General features: G+C 44.4%; 1 protein-coding gene across 3 annotated transcripts in view; it reads right to left on the reverse strand.

The window, feature by feature from the left end:
• Tmtc4 (transmembrane O-mannosyltransferase targeting cadherins 4) overlaps positions 1-18,927 on the reverse strand; it is a 61,995-nt gene extending 43,068 nt beyond the window's left edge. The window contains exons 1-5 of one of the 3 annotated variants that reach the window (XM_036198883.1): positions 18,905-18,927; positions 13,698-13,910; positions 9,431-9,546; positions 8,227-8,443; positions 1,674-1,761 (exon numbers count right to left, since the gene is read on the reverse strand). In XM_036198883.1, coding sequence (XP_036054776.1) covers positions 1,674-1,761; positions 8,227-8,443; positions 9,431-9,546; positions 13,698-13,859 — 583 coding nt within the window. In that variant the 5' untranslated portion in view covers positions 13,860-13,910; positions 18,905-18,927. Of the gene's footprint in view, positions 1-1,673; positions 1,762-8,226; positions 8,444-9,430; positions 9,547-13,697; positions 13,911-18,060; positions 18,194-18,693; positions 18,799-18,904 lie in introns of those variants that run through there. The other 2 variants (XM_036198881.1, XM_036198882.1) reach the window with 2 other exon arrangements.
• Positions 18,928-19,167: the final 240 nt, after the last annotated feature.

A 19,167-nucleotide genomic window follows, 5' to 3' on the forward strand; every position in this document is an offset into this window, starting at 1 on the left:
AACCTATCACACACTGAAGTACCTCACCCTCACCATCATTTCTAAAGACTCCATGTGTATTTATTCTACTTTTACAGCACTAGGAATAGAACTGGGGCCTCCCTATGCCAGGAAAACAACCCACTACCAAGCTAAACTCTCAGTCCCAAAGGCTTCATAAACCAATTACTTTTTGTATGGATAGCCCTTAGAAACAATTTTATGATTATAAAGGAATTAAAAAACAGATATACATATTCTATATAAATATTAATGCACAAATTCATGAATTGGAACACAGAAGAGTAAAGAATCCAGGAAGGGAATACACAGTAGCTTTAGTTTTTGGTTTTTTTTTTTCGCCATTCTGAAAGAACACTCCATTCAAAAGCCTAACAAATTTATCAGTTTACTCATTAGAAGGAATTTTTAATATTGTGATGATTTTCCCTATGATTTCACAAGAGCAATCTTTAAAAGCAGTGGGAGGTTCTATATGATGCATCCTACATGTTAAATCTATTGAAATTTAATATTTAATATAAATACTTTCATCAAAAAGCACATCTAATGACTCAAATCCATTCTTAATCCCAAATAGTTGTTTTAATAAGGCTATGTTAAGATTAATAAATTATGACTTAAGGAGACATTTTTGAAAAAAAACAAAACAAAACAACCTACAAGTCTGAAGTTTTAATTTTCTTGGAGAAAAAGTCTGAATGCTGAGAAGCTCCTATGTTCCTGCAGATTCCAACTGAACTGCCAATGTTAGAACACACAATGACATTACCTGTAGTAAATATGTCCATGAGGGGGAGACCCCCTCTGATTCCTGATTCATACCCTTATGGAAGACACAAGTGGTGCCGCCACCTCTATCAGCTTTGCTGTGAGACTGTGGCAGGTACAACCTCCCCAGATAGATCATCATGAGCAGTCAAGAGTGGCAAGGCCCTGCCCAAGGAACTGATGGAGGTGCGCCTTCCTGCCATGTTCACCTTTGGTCTCAGGAAGAGAGTGGCTCCTTGCTTTTCTCTACACTTGAAGCTAGCTATTCCACTCACTTGTTCCCAGACTCCTAGGTATCAACTGATATGCAGTGTCTCTTTGGGCATGATTTAAAAAATGACACAAGGGTGTGAGGTATGGTCATGCCTACCCAAAGTAGACATCATCGGCATAGGGCAGAGTCCCCCTTCTCTTATTTCGCAATGGAGCTGCATGTCTGAGAGAATGAGAGACACAACCAGAGCTCAGGTTTAGCCTACATGCAAAGAAGGGGGAGGGACAATGGAGTGAAGACTCTCACAGGGCTGTTTCAATCCACCCTTGGAAATTATGATGGGGCAGCGTGGCCATAAACACATATAATGTCTACAGAGTCCCAAGCTAGTGTGCAATTGTGTAATTTTGCTGGAAATAAAACAGCCCCCCTCCCTAACACAAGTGTGTCAGTAGTTCTGCTCAGCTTCGCTACTCACTGGTATGGGAACTCTTTATTATTGACTTAGAATATTGCATTGTGAAAAGGATAATGAAATAAACACACGTGTGAAGAATCTAAACCTTTGACCTACTGCGCCTCAAACAATAACCTTATATGAACAGACTAATTCACTGTCTGTTAAAACACTGTTCCAAAAGACAGAAATATGAAGAAGGAGGCAAATGAAGGCAAACACAATGCTTACTTTCTTTAAATGCTTGACAGTAGCCAAGGAAAGATAACAAAAAGAACAGGGCACACAGGAGGTCTGCGCGGCCAACAACACCAGCGACCTTAAAAGAAGGGAGGAGAAAGATTTACATAAAAAACATTTAAGCATTCCTAATTTTGGATATACAAAATGTTCCTTAGACACAAAGCAAGCAACTCACTAGACCCCACCCTATGACATCATGTAGGCAGTGCTGTTCAAACCTGGTGGTGTTTATCTTACAGTTGGTTCACTCTCTTTACCCTTACTGGTACGGACTTCACTTCATTGCTTTAAGAGAAAGAAACCGGCTGTTTGAACAGACTGTTCTGGGCACGGCACATGTCTAGCAAAGCAATGTTATTTAACACACTACACCCAAGAACACCAGTGACCCAGGTTTCTCATGTCCCTTAGGAGATTTTCAATTCAAAGTGTTATCAGCTCTGAGTGCACAGTACTAAAAAAATAAGACCTGGGACCCAGTAAGATGGAACAGTGGCTAAAGGTACTTGCTGCCCAAGCCTGGAGGACCTGAGTTCAATCCTCAGAATCCACAAAAAGGGGTATGGAGAGAACAAACTTCCTCTAGCAAGCATATGTATCATGGCATGCATGTCCCACCCCACCCCCCAAAATAAGGCATGCATGTATGTGCACACACACAAATAATAATAATAATAAATACAAAATTTAAATCTGACTGGAAACACAAAGGATATAAAAGTAGGAAATATGTTAAAAGTTTAGGCAGAAAAAGATTGGTTAATGCCTCTGAGCGGCCTCTGCCATCTCTTACCCAGATTCAAACTGGTTTAGAGGGTTAACCTGTGAGATGCTTCTGAAGTGACCAATGAGGCAAACAAAGCACAGTTCCCAACCTTTCCCTCTCCTCATTCCCAACACTGACAACTCTACCTTTTTCCCGTCTTTCCCCTAGTGACAGTGACACTGTATAAAGTTTGTGTTCATTTCTTCCAGGCTGATTACCCCAATAATTGCTTTCCAAATGTAAGGAAAAACACAGAATTCTGTTCATGAGTACTGCTCTAGTTTGTGGGGTATCCTTTACTAACTGGCACCCAAATGTCGCATATATCAATTCACTTTAAAGGATGGCAGACTGGCAGACTAATCACTTCTCAAAGGACAGATAAAACTCCATGCCTGTGGAAATCAGTACACATACACATGTTTCATAAGGGTGTGTACGGTCAGCAGCTGAACAGGAATGCCTTTAAGTTTTCCTTTTGCACATGAAAGGCTGAAGCGTCTACTGTAATTGTAGTCCCCCATTACAGGTGCACTGGGAAATTCAAAGGGTCATGCAGAGATAAGAGGACAGAATGAGTTGATGAATCCATCCTAGCAAGAGCATGTGTGAGAGGAATCCTAGAGAGGCAAGTGTGATGGTCAATCCTGGCAACTTGACAGGATCTAATGTCAGCCAGGAGACAATCTTCTTGGCATGTCCATCAAGGAATTCATAAACCAGTTAAGTGACGTAAACTCCCTCTACTGTGGGCAGCACCATTCCAGGGGCTGGGGTCTTTCATTAATAAAGAGGAGAAAGTGAGCTAAGCACTATCATTCATTTCTCTCTGCTTCTTGATTGGATATGCCCAGCTAGCTCATGTTCTGCTGCCATGCCTTCCCAACCAGGATGAGCCGTAGTCCACCCGTCCTTCTGAAATTGTCAGGGACTTTGTCATGAAAATGGTATCAACCAGGACAGGAAGCAAGGGGCAAAACAAGCTTCATGAACCTGGAGAGAACATGGTGGATCACTGGAGGGTTAAATGAATACATAATGAGTTATAGACACTCAGAGGTAAGTTCTGTCAATCAAGGGCATGCTAAGCAATTAGAGATGCAGCTATAGACAAAGCCTGCCACATGGTAAGCGTGGCTCCCTGTTAGGTCCCTTCATGAATCCCAGAGTGCTTCTAGAAATAGGACAAAGTGGCAGGAAGGAAAAGGACCAAGGACACCTTGGGGGTGGGGCACTGCTTCTGAGGCCTGGTGGCAAGTAAGGAAGTGATCAGAGCATCCAGGCTTGGTGGGCCTCCCGCTGGGATACAAGGAGAGGAGCTTTTAGAGCTGTGGCTTTGGACAGAGTGAACCCCAAACCCTCTTAGAATAGAAGCAACCAAACCCAATGCAAACCAGCAAGCTACGAAGAGGCAGGAAAGGAGAATCAGGACTTCTGGGAAGGTCTGAAGGGGAAGGAACAGTTTGGACAAGAGCCAAGGATGATGCCAAAAGGACCAGGCTGTTGAAGCCCCTTTGATCAGGGTGGTTAAGGTGCATGCAAAGAACTGCCAAGAAATGAACTTTAAACAGGTGAACACATTTTCTAAAGGAAAGCTTTTCTTTTGGTAAACTGTCTTTCTGGTTGGGAGTTCAATGTTTAACAGCTGAGCTTTTGGAAAACTATTAAAGACAATCTCAAGTCTTGAAGTGATGAAGATTATACTGCCTGACATAAAAGCAAATGAAAAATAAACCTATGGCAAGTGTTTTAAAGAAGCATTTAGCACTTCAATAAATAGTTGTCAAAAGTAATTAGAGAGAGCTCACAGAATAGAGTCTCAAAAGCTATCCAAGAGCAAACTCTATCTGACCATGGAGAATGGACATAAGGAAGACAAGGCTTGCATTCTCTTCCTTCCTTCCTTCCTTCCTTCCTTCCTTCCTTCCTTCCTTCCTTCTTTCCTTCCTTCCTTCTTTCCTTTCTCCCTCCCTCCCTCCCTCCCTCCCTCTCTCCCTCCCTTCTTTTTCTCTCTCTCCCTCCCTCTCTCTTTTTCTCTCTCTCTTTGTTTTAGTATTTGTAAAATATGTATTTTCAGGCAAACTTCTCTCTAACAGTTGTATTTTTCTTTCAGATTACCTCAAACACTCCTGTCAAGATTTTCTGGAAAAAAAAAAATCAACACATCCTCCCTCAAACAGATGGCATCTGAGTTTCCTTACTAGAGACAAGAATTAAGAATTTGGGGGATGGGCAGGAGGTGGGCAAGGATACCCCTACTAATCCCTTTTGTGTTTCAGTGTTCAAATCTGGGTATGATGGTTCATGCCTATAATCCCAGCACTTGAAAGGCAGAGGCAGGAGGACAAGAGTTCAAAGCCAGCCTCATCTAAATAGCTACTAGTGAATCTGAGACCAGCCTGGGATGGAAAGACCACATCTTGTTTCCTCCCTGGCAAAACATCTGGGTTCAGTAATGGATGGGTAGAAGTCCTGAAGAGGCCTGAGTTTTTCTGATACCAGAAACCAGGCAACTTGTCATTCTTAGCTATGCTTTGAGCACAATGGTACTCATGTCCTCAAGGAGTCCTTGCGGGTATCTAATCCTGATGGCTGAGCCAAATCCAGATCAGGGCCTAAGCAGTATCTGCTGATGCTTCTCCTCCCTACAGGGAACCAGTACCCTGCCAGAGGCCTTATGTGCCTACTAACAATTCACAATGATTAGGATGGCTAACCTGGGGGGATGTTGATTGATTTTGATTTATATCATCTGATCAATTTGGTTGTAATGATCTCCCTACCAATCAGAGCACAGATGGGGATCAGACTGAAGGGTGATCACTTCATCCTGCTTTGCCTGGGGCCATCTAGAGTCAGAGGGTCAGAACCCTGTATGTCAGGCACACTGGATGGCTTGAATGTTAGGTGCTAAGTTGGTTATAGTAGTACACTTCCATAATCCCAGCACTGGCTATGTGATACCCTGTCTCAAAAAGAACAACAAAGAACAAGACAAAACAAAACAAAAACCCCAATAATAACATAAAACAGAAAATAGAAGTGTTTATTTGCAGTGGGCAAAAATACCTTCAGTATTAACACGGGGGGGGGGGGGGGCGGTAAAGGCACAAAACACATTCCTATTAATTACAAAGACATGCATGTCATCAAAACCTGGTAGGGCTCCTGCTGCTACTCCATCCTCCTAACGCACAGATACAGACACAAATTTACTCCAATCTGCCCTGTCCTCCTGCCACAGGGAGCCACATGCAGGGTGGGACTGTCATAGCCACATCACAGCAAAGACCCAGCTGTCTCTCCCATCCTGGTAGGACACCTGTGAGGCATTTCCCTGCCACCTGAAGATAAGCTCCAGGTGTTTTGCTCTTTGCACATGTTTAAAGCGGGCATTAAAAAAAATGTAGAGTGGGAGATAACAGGGAAAAGCTGATAAGAGGAAATTGGATAATGTGTCAAAATAATGAAAAGTAAACATGCAAAGTAGCTGTCTGTGAATGCTGATTTTTAATTATCCCTTATTTTCCAAAATTCAAGTTTAAATGGCTGTCATGGATTGGCTGAGAGATGAAGAGAATTTTCAAATATTCCTTTCTCTCCACAAGTAGCTACCACCTGTGTGTGTGTGTGTGTGTGTGTGTGTGTGTGTGTATATACACACGTGTACACTCCTGTACTTATGTGTGTACACATGTGCTCATGCACATGTTTGGTTGTACATGTAGAAGCTAGATGTCAACCTTGGGTATTATTACCCAGTGGTGGACCACCTTGGTTGAGACAGGGTCTCTCATGGCCCATAACTAGATAATTAGGCTATGCTGGCTGGTTCTAAGTACAATCTGTTTCTCCTTCCCAATATCATTACAACCAAATTGATTTGTTGCTTGGATGATATAAATCAAAATCAATCAACACCCCCCCACCCAGGTAAGGAGGAGGAGGGTAGAGAGACTTCAAGAGCAGTTGCTGGGATTATAGACACACACCCCTATGCCAGGAATTCTATGTTGGTGCTGGTGGTCAAACTCAGGTTCCCATACTTGCACAGCAAGTACAGTACTTCACTAGCTGAGCTACCTCTCCATTCCCCTCAATTCCTTCCAAAGATATGAAATATGGCCTTTCAAGATTAGCAGATAAACTGCATTTATCTACAAAGTGTGTGTGTGTGTGTGTGTGTGTGTGTGTGTGTGTGTGTGTGTCTTTGTATATGCACAAACATGTGTAAGCATGCCCAGGCCTTGAAACCTTTTTATAAATCAATTTTTCAATACTTAAAATCAGAATTTTGGAAAACCTTTGGTTAATCATTTAATTTTATTTTGGTTTTATGATTATGTCCAATTAGACAAGAAGCAAACAGTCAATCAGGGTTTTTCCATAAAGCCTGTGACAGAGGCATACACTGCATCTGAGATGCAGCAAACATTTAGAATGGAGAAGCAACGCTGCAACCAGTTCTGGTTGTGCACAGATCAGAGATAAAAGCTTGAAGTGGACTTCTGCAGCATCGGCCACAGTCTTTCACAAAAGATACAGAAGACAACAATAAAAATTCCATGGTATTCTCAAAACCAAAGAACAGACATTATGAGAAATCAGATGCCAAAAACAAGAATTCTGCTTAACATTTTAGAACTGACTTTAAGACCCTCAACAGAATAATCAGTTAAATGTAGGCATTTTAATGTCTGCTAGAAGTTAAAGTCCTCTGTGAGAGAAACTGCATATGTAGCATTCTAATCCAGGTGTTTTGTGCTTCCAGAATGACTAAATCCAATCTTTCACTTCAGTAACATGCCACTTCACATCTTCAAAGTGCTCAGGTGTGCATAAGGGGGTTTGCTGGCAACCTCGAACACGTCCAGTTAAATCTCAACAGTCTATGTCTAAAGTGTACTCTTCATGTCCTAGGCACAGAGACAAGGCTACAGAGTAGCAGGCTAGGTTCCTGTCACTGTTGTTCATCACGTGGCCAAGGGAAGATACCCAGGGAGGGAGGAGGAGGAGGAAGGTAAGAGAGACTTCAGGAGCAGTTCCTGTGGAGACCATGGAACCTCAGAGTTTCAGTACACCCTGCACTCACTTTCTTTAGCCTCTTTGGGATACTCACTGCCTGTAAAATTGTACCAGATCATCTGATGTTATAGTGCTTTTATGCCGATTATATTAAGAAAGTTATTTTGTAAATTGTACCTCCAGCTACCACAGAAAAACTGTCCCACGCCAGGTGTGGTGGTGCATACTTTTAATCCCAGCACTCAAGAGGCAGAAGCAGGTGGATCTCTGTGATTTAGAGTCCAGTAGGGTGTAGCTAGGGAGTTCTATGCCAGCGAAGGCCTACATAGTAAGACCCTATCAACCTCCAAAAATAAACAAAATAAATAAAAACTGCCCCGTCCAGTCTCTGTACTGAGGAAGGGTTCTTAACTGCTGGCCTTTAGGCTGCAAAGTTAAGCAACATCAAGCATTCATGCCCTCGAAGTTTGTGTTATCACACAGGATAAACATACAGTGCCCACCCAAGATCACCGCACACTGGGACAAAGTCTCTCAGTATGGTAGCTGCTACTTGTCCATAAAGAGATGTTTCTGACCGAGAACTCACTGTTTCAAACATCTCATGGGGAGAGTATTTCCTGAAGACAATGTGATATGTACTCTGTAACCAAGAGGAACACATGCAGAGCCCATTTCAGAAAACCAGACAGCACACAGATGTCTTACTTCTTATACACATGCAGACTGTCACACGTGGGTGGTACTTACACACTCAGTGTGCACTGGATGGACAGCAAACAGCAGTGCTGCCAGCAGGGACGCTCTGGGGGCAAGGTGTACCCTCTGGCCTTTACTGGTGTACTGTAGGCCACCGAACAGTACTGAGAAGACGTCTAGCATGAGGATGGAGATGCCACCATGCAGCAGGATGTTGACCACATGGAAACCCACGGGGTAGAAGCCTCCTGACAGATAGTAGTTGATCCTGTAACAAATGGTGGTTGTTCACAGTGGATGCACGAAGCACACACAATAGAACGGCAGCTGTCGAAAGATCTTAGTGCCTCCTTCATGAAAACAGCACCAAGGTAATAATACCTGCCCAGCTAAGAGGCCTGAAGAAACTGTGAACACAATTAGCCATAGAGGAGAGTAGAAGAAATGGCCATGTCACAGGAAGGCACTGAAAATACAGGGAAAGGAAGATTAAAAGGAAAGCTCGACCTTTTGTTTTTTTTTTTTTTAAGTTTCCCCAAGAGATTATTTTCCAAGGACAAGATAAACCACAAATCCCTCCAGGCTACCCCACAGGCGCCCAGATTTAAGCCAGCCACATAACCTACACATCTGCACAAAAAGGTGCTTCAACAATATGTATCCCCAGCCTTCTTCTGCAGGGTATCTTCCTACTGTTAGTTGGAGTCTTTCTTCTCAATTCTTGGTGGTTCTAATTGTTTTTAAATGTTTCTCTGCAAGATCTATACCCAAGAATTTAAATGCATCTCAGGATCAGGTATAAGAACGGTCACGTGACTAGTAACTGGTTAAGAGGGACCAGAAGTCACCTTTAAACTTCATTTTCATTTTACATACAGTTGGTAATGATAGGATTCAGAGCTTCATTTTGTCATGAAAAAAAAAATACAATTTTATTGGATGCCTGTGTTGCTTTGACACGTATCCATTGTTCCCCTGATGCTTAGCTAAAAAGGGTAAGCTCTCTGAAAACCAGAGAAAGATGCTTTGCTGGTCTGAGCATCAGCCTTGCACAGGGGCCAGGCTAACTCTGTGCAGCTGATATGGAGACTGCTCAGGCATACTGTCCCTGTGGCATACTTCCTAAGACCTCAAATAAGCACAAACACCTCACAATACATATGTACTCCACCCACCTAAGAACTAATGACTGGACCCCCCCCCCACACACACACCAATGTTGATTGATGCTTCTGTCCCCACTGTTACACCTTACCTGAAAGTCAGAACAGTCAGTGGCCGGTAGGACTTGTGGCTGGTATTGCTGCTCAGTCTACTGCCCCAGAAGTCGTGATGCCACAGGTCTCCCAGGGGTGTGTCTAACTGGAGGTCCTGCAAGAACACAATGGGATATTCTGGACCAGGAGCCATGAGCCTCCCCTAGTCTTGCACCAAAGCCTCAAGAACTCCCCTAAGCTGTCAACTCTGCTCACTAGCCCTGGGCCCAGTCCCCCCATCATCTGTTCTCCAGGATATGGGCAAGCTTCTTCAAAGGGCCACCTTATTCTCCTATTTTCTACACACAGTACTTCTAAATGCACATTAACATTAGCCAGCTAGTTACAATCCTTGTAATAGCTTCTTTCCTTCCTGGGTCAAAGCTGATGTCCTCTTACGGCCATAGCGTAGCCTCCGCACCCATCTGTCTGACTCCATGTCATCTGACTACTCCCAGCTCTCATGACTTCCCTCCCCAGAGGCTTTGCACAGGCAAGTCTGCCCTAGGCGGTCATCTTCAACCCTCTGACATCCCAAGCAGATCTCAATCCATTTCTGTAGATTCCAGGGCATCTCATATCTGTCCCCATAGCACCTGACACACTGGTTACTCACGGCTATGGCTTAATTATCTCTGTCACTAGACTGAAGCTCCACAAGGCCTGGGCCACATAAGCTGAAGTACAGAGAAGGTATTTAAACCATGCTGAGAGAACAGACCACTCCACAATATAAGATCACTACTATCCTTTCACAGCCAATGAAATAAGGTGAAGTATTAGAAAAACATCCAGCTTAAACAAGTATGGGCAAATACAATTTTTAAAATTTCTACTTTGGGTCATGAGTTAAGCAGATTGTGAAACTAGGGGAAAAAACTCTTCCATATAATTTTAAAATATAAAATTACTAAATGTTAAACAAAACTCTTTCTGCTGAGATAATTTAACCTCATATTATACCAAACATGCCTAAATGCATTTTTCTTACAATAAAAGTATGAAACTAAATGCTATAAAAATTAAAAGAGGGAGCTAGAAAGATGGCTCAGCAGTTAGAAGCATGGTTAAAAGCATGTTCTGCTCTTTCAGAGGACCTGAGTTTAGTCCCCAGCACCCATGGTGGGTGGCTCATGACTCCTTCTAACTCTTGTTCCACATCTCTCCCAGAGGGCGAGAGTTTGGTTCTCAGCATCCACCTTAGGCTCACAACCACCTGCAACTCCAGCTCCAGGGGATTAAATGGTCTCTTCTGCCACCTCAGGAACCTGCATACATGTGGTACACATGCACCCACACCCCCAACACACACTTTAAAATAATTTTTCCCAAACAGAAGAGGTGGTTAAATGACAGATGGCCTCAAAGAATAAATATCCACGTTGCAATATGGACTTTAGTACTTGCTACTGAATGCTTGCCGACTCAAAGGGAAAGCTTCAAGAGGAGGAACAGATGCAAAGTCGATCACTTGATTCTCACTGTGACTTTCACTTCTACCAGCGTAAGTGGCCTTAACAATTTAGATCATCTATCCAATGAGCCAGTTGGATGTTTTGCAAAGATTACAGGATCCATCTGCTAACTCAGCAACAAAAGTGGGAGCCCAAGTCCCCGTGTTTTGCCACAGAAGTGTTTGTTCAGTTGTGAGGTAGAGAGCAGCGTCTTACCCTCCTTCCAAACAGAAATGAACACCAAAGAAGCTCTAAATATTTAATTAGGCACAGCCTACAAGAAGCAGAGTGTGCAAGAGAAAGGTCAATTTTATTTCCTAATGATTTATGGGAACACTAGATTGTATCTGAAATTCCTCCTAACAGCACTGCTTCAGAGATCATCTTGTATAACAAAAATGGCAACTCAGCACAAGGAGCTTGTAGCAAACAGAACCCACCCCTCCCCCAGCAACCACCTGCTTACATCATGAAGACACAGCTTCAGGAGTGGAGGTATGCACTCCATTCAACAAGGAAGGACACTGCGGGGTGGGGGGGGGGGGTGGCAAGTTAATACAAGGGGCAAGAGGTGACATTACAGAAAATACTGCTCAAACCACGCTGAGCAGAGGCACAAGACACCTGTCCACTTCCTCTCACACGGAAGGAGAACTACAGTAATCATCAGAGCACTCCACACACCAGAGCCTAGGCTTCCACCTTCCCAGCTCAGTGGAATTTTCCAACATGGGTTCTGAATTAACCCTTTACATACCCAAGTAGAGGCATGAAGAAAGTCGCCACAATAAATAACAGAACTTAAAAAGGTGAATCCTTGTTGGAAAAGTTATTCTGTGGCTAGCAAGCCTTCAATGTGGCACAGTTATTCAGAGCTACTTGCTTCTTTTAAGGAGTCACCTTTCACAGGTGGCAGGTGAACACAAGAGAGGGAAATTACAAGCAGCAAATGTGAGTTAAAAGTGAACATTGACAGCCCCAGACATGGTGGTGCATGCCTTTAACCCTAGCACTCAGGAGGCAGAGGCAGGTGGATCTCTGAGTTTGCAGTCAGTTTGGCCTACATAGCAAGTTCCAGGCCAGCCAGAGCAATATAATGAAAAATAAAACATAAAACAAAAAAACCTAAAATATTATGCTACAAACAAAACACCTGCAAGCCAATCATGGCTTTCTACAACTTTTTAACATACAGTCTTGCCATGTGTTTTCTTTGATATTTTCTATGTAAAAAGGCGTCTTCATTTGGTGACATCTATGATTTTAAATATATATATACATATATGTTTTATATAAAATGTATATATTTTTTTCAAATTATTGCAATTTGTAGATATTTTAATATTATACATAAGAGATTCCAAAGACTCCATCAAAAAATGGACATGATTAAAATTTTCAAAAATGACAAGACACAAAATTAACTTTTAGAAATGATTAGTTTTTCTATACAGCAGTAACAAATTGGCTTACAAAAATCATGGAAACACTTCTATTCAACAGACTCACCAGACATAGAATAGAATATTTCAACCACAGGGTAAAAGATCATCTCATGGAAAACCTTAAAACCCTAATGAAAGAATGCCAGGAAGAGGCAATTTCTACAAGTTGGGCAACCATGAGGTTAGCTGGGGTGTTCTCTATTCTGAGTCAGAAAGTTCAACTTTACTTTTTTTCTCCTTCCTTCCTTCCTTCCTTCCTTCCTTCCTTCCTTCCTTCATCTATCCATCTAACTATCTATCTATATATAAAATGTATATATTTTATAGCCTTTGTTAACTTGTGTCTGTACACACACACACACACACACACACACACACACACACGAAAAAAGACATACCATGGTGTGTGTGTGTGGTCAGAGGACAACTTGCAGGACTCTATTCTCTCCTTTTACAATGTGGGTCCTGGGGATTGAATTCAGGTCATTAGACTTGGTGGCAGATGCTATCTTAATATGGCCTTCATTTCTTACTACCATGCAACAGTTGTGCTGCAAAAGCTCCTTCAATGACATGCCCCACAGAGACAGGCAGGTGCATTTCTTCAAGTTCTGGCCAAGGGTAAGCAACACAAACTGTGTGCTGAGTAAGACTATCGCAAAGCCTCTACCTCATGCCACCTCTGAGCACCGGTTCTGCCTGCCTCCAAGTTTCTTACTCTCATTGTCTTTTGGCCCATTTGAATCTTTTCATTCCCATTTTACAATAAAAAGACAACTATTTTTCTGGCCTTACAAAGCTGTAACTGGTGAACAACATGGACCAGGATTTTGCAAGGTCAGCAAACTTGAGTCTCCAAACACGAAATGAGTGGGAACACTGTATCCCTGGGCAGCACACTGCTTTCTTCTGACAGATGCCAGCACCCTGCCCTCACATAGTGGAGGAGAGTCATAGCCAGCTGCTGCCCACTATAGATCACACACCTTTCAATAGGTGATTGGATCCATCCGTCACTAGAACAAATTGATGAGTTTCTTCCTTTCCTCTCACAGTTTTGGAAAGTTTCATAAAACCTGAAGTACTCAATCTGCTTTGCTCTGCAACACCCCTGGTCTTGTAATCCTAGCAGAATGGCCTCTCTGGTACATGTATGAATGGAGTCTCCTGGGCACAGGCAGGTGCTGCAGATCTGAGGCAATAATTTAGGGGATAATACATAAAATGAAGTGGGAAATCTATAGCTTAAGTGAAATCCAGACCAAGAGTCAACCCAATCTTAACAGAGAATTAACACCAACTTGGATGATTATTAAGACATAAGCAAACTGGCAAGTTTAAATTTCCTAGAGGATTAAGACACAAACCTTGTTGTTAACAATAGCTTCAGAGTCATCAAAGACAAAATCTCCATCATAGCTCCTGGCAAAACACATGAGGGAAACAAGTCCTACTACTAACTTAGCCCAGAAAGGGGGAAGGACAGAAGATGGGATGATGTGATCCAAGTCAGCATCCAGCTCTGCCATCTTGAAAACCGCAGTCTGGCAGCCTCCTGCTCCAGCATTATGCTAGGAAATCTGCAAGGGAAATAACATCATGTAAATACCCTTAAGCACACTTCTGCAGTGGCCATCTGCTGTGACTGTATAGAATGTGATTGTTAAGACATATTAAGTTGTGTTTTTAAACTTCAGTGGGTAGGAAAGTGACTGGGACTCAAGCAGATTTCCCCACAGTACCATTACTTATGAAACTTGAAGTTCTTGGTTTTTGATGTTTCCTTTCAGAAACTGACTTAATTGAATCCTGTACTTACTAGCCCCATAAAGCAAGTCATTTTTAATTCTCAGAGCCAGCTTACAAGGCTTTTTAAAAAGTAACAATCAAGTCATCAATCCAGGGAAATCAGCTGGCGCACCAGGGGTGGGGAGTTAAGAGAGCACTTATGAAACATGACAGACCCGACGCTGACAGAGCTCATCGTCTGTGTGTACAACTCAAAGACATACTTAGTTGAAAATCTTAGAGAGGGGCTCATGAGGTGAGAGCATGTGACAAGGATTGACTGAACTGGGGTTTACATAGATCTCACAGAGATCTGACTCTCGGTACTGGGAAGAGTCAAGTTAGGAATACATACTTATTTCAGTGAAGCCTTGCTATTTAATAGCGGTGTGACCTTGTATGAGTCTCTATGTATTTTCTGTGGATCAAGGCAAAATGTAAGATCTTTCTAGCTGTGAGAGTTGCCTAACAGCCTGGGCCAATTCCAAGACTCAAACAAAACTATCTGCAAATCAGTTACCTGTTCTCATTCCCATCACACCCTCCACAAGTGCTTCCTTCTGGCCAGGATGTTCCAATCTTGTTTAAGTTTGGAGAGTTAAACTCTCTGAACTACTTCTTCACTATTAAATGGAAATCAGACTGCCTACCTTAGAGTTGCCACTGGATTTTTTGGGGGGTGGGGGCTGATGTTATTTGGCTTATAGGCCCATCACTAAAGGAAGTTGTAGAAGGAACTCAAAGCAGGAACCTAGTTGTAGAGGTCATAAAGGAACGCTGCTTACTGGCTTGCTCAGCCTGCTTTCTTACTCAGCCCAGGCTCATCTGCCTAGGGGTAGCACTGCCCAGTAGTGTGGGCCCACCAATATCAATTATTAATCAAGAAAATGTCCCCACAGGCTTGCCTACAGGCCAATGTGATAGAGACATTTTCTGAATTGAGCCTCTGAAGTTTTAATGGACATTTGGAGAAGGCCAGCTATCATTATACTTTCTGTGAGTTTGAAAGTCTTTGCAAAATCTCCTTTAGTACTGGCTTTTTGGTGTAAACATTCTGGTCCTCCCTACTAAGAGAACAGCCTTCATTCTGATTTTGAGCCAATGAAAGAAAATTCCAGCCCCCTGGGCTGAGATGCAGCTTGGGTATGTTTGGTTCCAGATCTCCAAGTAAATACTGAGATCAACAAGAAGTCGGTCAAATACGAATCTCAAGCCACATTTTTTTTTAAGTGTTGTCTAAATGAAGGTAGAGACTGATGGGCAGCACTGATCCTTCCCAGAGGCAGAGTCCCATTTACAATTCAGACACAGAAGCCTGCAACTTTTTCTCTGCTTGTTCCCTGAGCATCACTGCCTGATGTGAGGCTTGCTCTTGCCAGCGCTGGGGGAAGAGTCCCCCTACTCTCTATCTTTTTTTCTTTCCACTGAGAAGGTAAACCACAGTTTAAATCCTAATTGCAGTCAGGTCACCAAGAATACCCTGACTGCTGTTTACATTCTAGCTAAAGGAATTGCTCCTGCTACTTCAAAATTAAAACAAGACTGAGTACTTAGGAAGACACTGAGACTTTAAGAATGGAAGGAATAAATGAGTTATTTAATTTAGAAAATCAAGGTGCAGGAAAACAAATGGTTTATACCAATTTTAAAGGTATAACAGGCTCCGTGGAAGAGCCACAAAAGGTCATATAATTGGTTCTGATGTTCTTGGGTTGAGCTCTAAACATTTGAATATGAAATTACAGTTTGTTATGAAGTTCAAATGGCCTTATATTACTGATTGATGAAATAATCTTTTTCTAAATTAGCTGCTATGCTTTTCCTGGCTATTCCTATTCATAGCCCAAGCCAATCATCATTCAAGCAACAGCCCACATATATGTAGGGTGGACTATGGACCTTGACATTTGGGGTGCCCTGGTGGGCCAGGCCCCCACTTTTGGGAAGTCAAGTGAATGGACGAATTAATGTCAAATAATCTTCTCTCCCCCTGGGGGGACCAAAAGCATAGGACCTACTGTGCAGGCATTCTGTCCTCTACCCTAACTCTCAGTCCTCACTGGCTCTTGCCATTTCATGGAAGCATTTCTGCTCCACTCTCTCAGGGGACTCCCCCTTCATCCAATGCTTTTGCTGCTCTCTGCAGTGAAAATATTCAAATGCTCCCATTTGTTTAATAGACTTGTGTTCAATACACAGCAGAACCATCTAGAATATGCCTTTTATCCGAAAATGTTACAATCCGTTAGAAGCCCATGTGAGGTTCTCAGAATCCACAACAGCGGTCTATAGCAAAGTTTGCAGCGATAGATGAACATGAACTGGTGGCTGCATTTCCCTAGCTATACAGTTTTCCTAAAGATCAGTTTCTTCAATAGAATAAGGTACCACTGTGTTCTTTAGGCGGTGGTAAGGACTGAATGGGGTAATATAAGCAGTTGGTCTCCATTTCCAAATTGTTTTGATCAGTTCGTAGTCCCTGATCCCATCTTAATGCTTATGGTGCCATCTTAACAACCAGCAGAACCCATCAGGTGACAGGATGTACCCAAAAAAGAGGAACCCTTCTTTTGGGCAGATCTATAGCCTGTGGCTTTCTTGGCATCTTTGTGTCCTATACAAACTCTATATCACACAGTGACCCTGATCCCAACTGATCCATCCTCCATCACGAAATGACCCTTGTTCTATAATAAGGCTTAGTACAAGGGTAAGTGAAACCATGCCCCCATGAGGAGGCAGAGGAGACTTTTATATCCATGTCACAGTATAGAAAAGGACTTTCTGGTTTTGACTACACAACACATCTTACTGCTCTTCTCCAGGTAATGCCCTGCCTGGGAGCTCTGGCTCCTCAGCTACAGCTTGGATAGTAGTAGCTCACTCTAAGAAGGAGCCAAACAAGATGCTCACTGCAGCTCCAGTTTCAGCAGTGACCCATCTACACAGAACCTATTATGAGTAGTCTGAAAAGAGACAGTCACACTAACAAGGTGAGTGTTCTGGTGGCTATAGAACTCCTGTCTGAATTGGTTCCTTAAGAGTGGTTCAATGTGGAACAAACCAGTAATCTTTATCCCCAATTCACAAACTTCTAATATTAAGCATTGTTTTTCAGGACATTAAAACAAAGTCATCTGTCAATCAAAAGGTCAAAAAGGCTTCACACAGTGTCTCCCCAAAGGCTAAAATGCACTGAACTGTGAACCATGAGCCCCTAATAACTTTGGACACAGCATCCCAGGCTGCAATAAAGCAGTGGTTCCCAACCTAGATGATTCACCCTGGAAAACCAGCAGCCATCACCAAACAGAAGAATTTACCACAGGCATGGAGAGGCTCTTGTCCTCTACATTAAGGGCAATGCATCCTGGGCCAGCTGTCCTCCAAGATGGAGCATGACCTTGCTTTTGGAAATTAAACAATGTGATGGTTTCTGACCAGCATTCTGGCACAATGCAGGGAGAGCTAACACACAGAGTGCCCAAGGCAAAGGGGCCATCCATCCTCTGTAGAGCTGAGCCAAAGGCAGAGTAAGGTTCATCCTGTTGTGACCCACCTTAATTCAAGTATGCTCAAGTGGCTGCCTGTGGGAAGTTTCACACTCAAGAGTTCCTGCCTCAGAAAGTTTGTGGTCATTTTCCCACCTAGGCGGGGCCAGCCCGCCTTACTTTGACCCAGTTCCACCTGGGGTGCATAGCTTATTGGGGGTGCAGGTACAGGGGACACTGAGGGGACTGATATAGTCAATCATCACTATAGTTGTTTCTCAAGGAACTCTCCCCATCCATCTGTCCTGGAGAGAAAGCGAAGTGTGGATGACTCAGTGGCTAGATCTTTCCTCTAACTCCTTTCTTTTGTGTGCAGTTAAAAAAAAGAAAGAAAGAAAGAAAACAGCCCACAGCCACAACATCAACAACCCAGACTCCCCGTGGAATTCACCGGAGGTGAGGCAGTAGCTGTACCACCTGCTCAGTTCCCCCAACTCCTGGCAGCTCGGTGGCTCCAGGCTCCCAGGCCAGTGGTACTGGCTTTGCTCCACAGCGGAGAGCGGAGTAGCTGGCACTCCAGGGTGGCTCGTCGCGTAACCCTGGGCAGGCAGCCAAGCTACCCGGCTGTGTCCAGCCGTCTCCCGTGCCTTGGCCAGCTGGCGACTAGGCACGGGGACCCTGCGGCCAGGTGGCCGCCGCACCGAGTGCACTCCCGGGTCATGAAGCTGTTGTGCTGCTGGGTCAGACAGTGGCAGGCAGGGGGCTGGCGCGGCGACCTCGGCCGCGGCAGGGCAGCGCGGGAGCCTGAGCCCGGGGCGCGCACCCCTTACCGCACGCTCTTTGTCCGGGGTGCGGCTTCTACCGGGCGCACACAGCCCGGGGCTCGCGTCCGCCGGTGGCAGCTCGGGTCCCGTAGCTAACTCCTCTAGCAGAGGTGCAGAGCTCGGGCGCCGCCCCCGGGCCCCGGGCCGCCGCGCTGGTCTGGTGGCTCTGCTGAGAGCCTGGGAGCCCGCGCCCTCTCCGCGCCCAAATGCGCTCGCCCCGCAGCAGCGCTCGACCCTCATCGGGCCACCCGGCGCGTTACCTGCAAGGAGCCCAGGCGGCGGTCGCATCTCCCTCCCGCGTGCTTAAACTCCGGCAGCTCCCTAAGCCAGCCGCCGCCAGGGGAGGGGCCTCCCGGCCCCCTCCCGACCCGCCCCCCGCCGCGCCGCTCCCCACTCGCGACCGCCCGCGAATGCCTAGTCCAAGTCCCAGCCCCCGCCTTGTGCCCATCGGTTGTCCTTCCCGTCACTCACACGCTCCTCTTCAGCTTATTGGTACATGTGGGGGTGACGTCGGAACTGGGCGCTCACAGCGAAGGAGGAGCAGGGGCGGACCAGCTTTGCTGGGGAGGAGAAATCGCTGCTGGGATGCGAAGGGGCCGAGGCGGCGAGGCCTGGCTCCTGCTCCCCCGGGATTTCGTGCGTTCTGAACCTGTGCCTGGCTTGTCCCGCGCGCTCCTCCGAAAGCGTGTGGAATCCCTGCAGAAAACCCCAACTCCACACTTCTTCCTGTCTGG

Source organism: Onychomys torridus, chromosome 9 (assembly GCF_903995425.1).
Source record: "Onychomys torridus chromosome 9, mOncTor1.1, whole genome shotgun sequence".
NCBI classification, from domain to species: domain Eukaryota; kingdom Metazoa; phylum Chordata; class Mammalia; order Rodentia; family Cricetidae; genus Onychomys; species Onychomys torridus.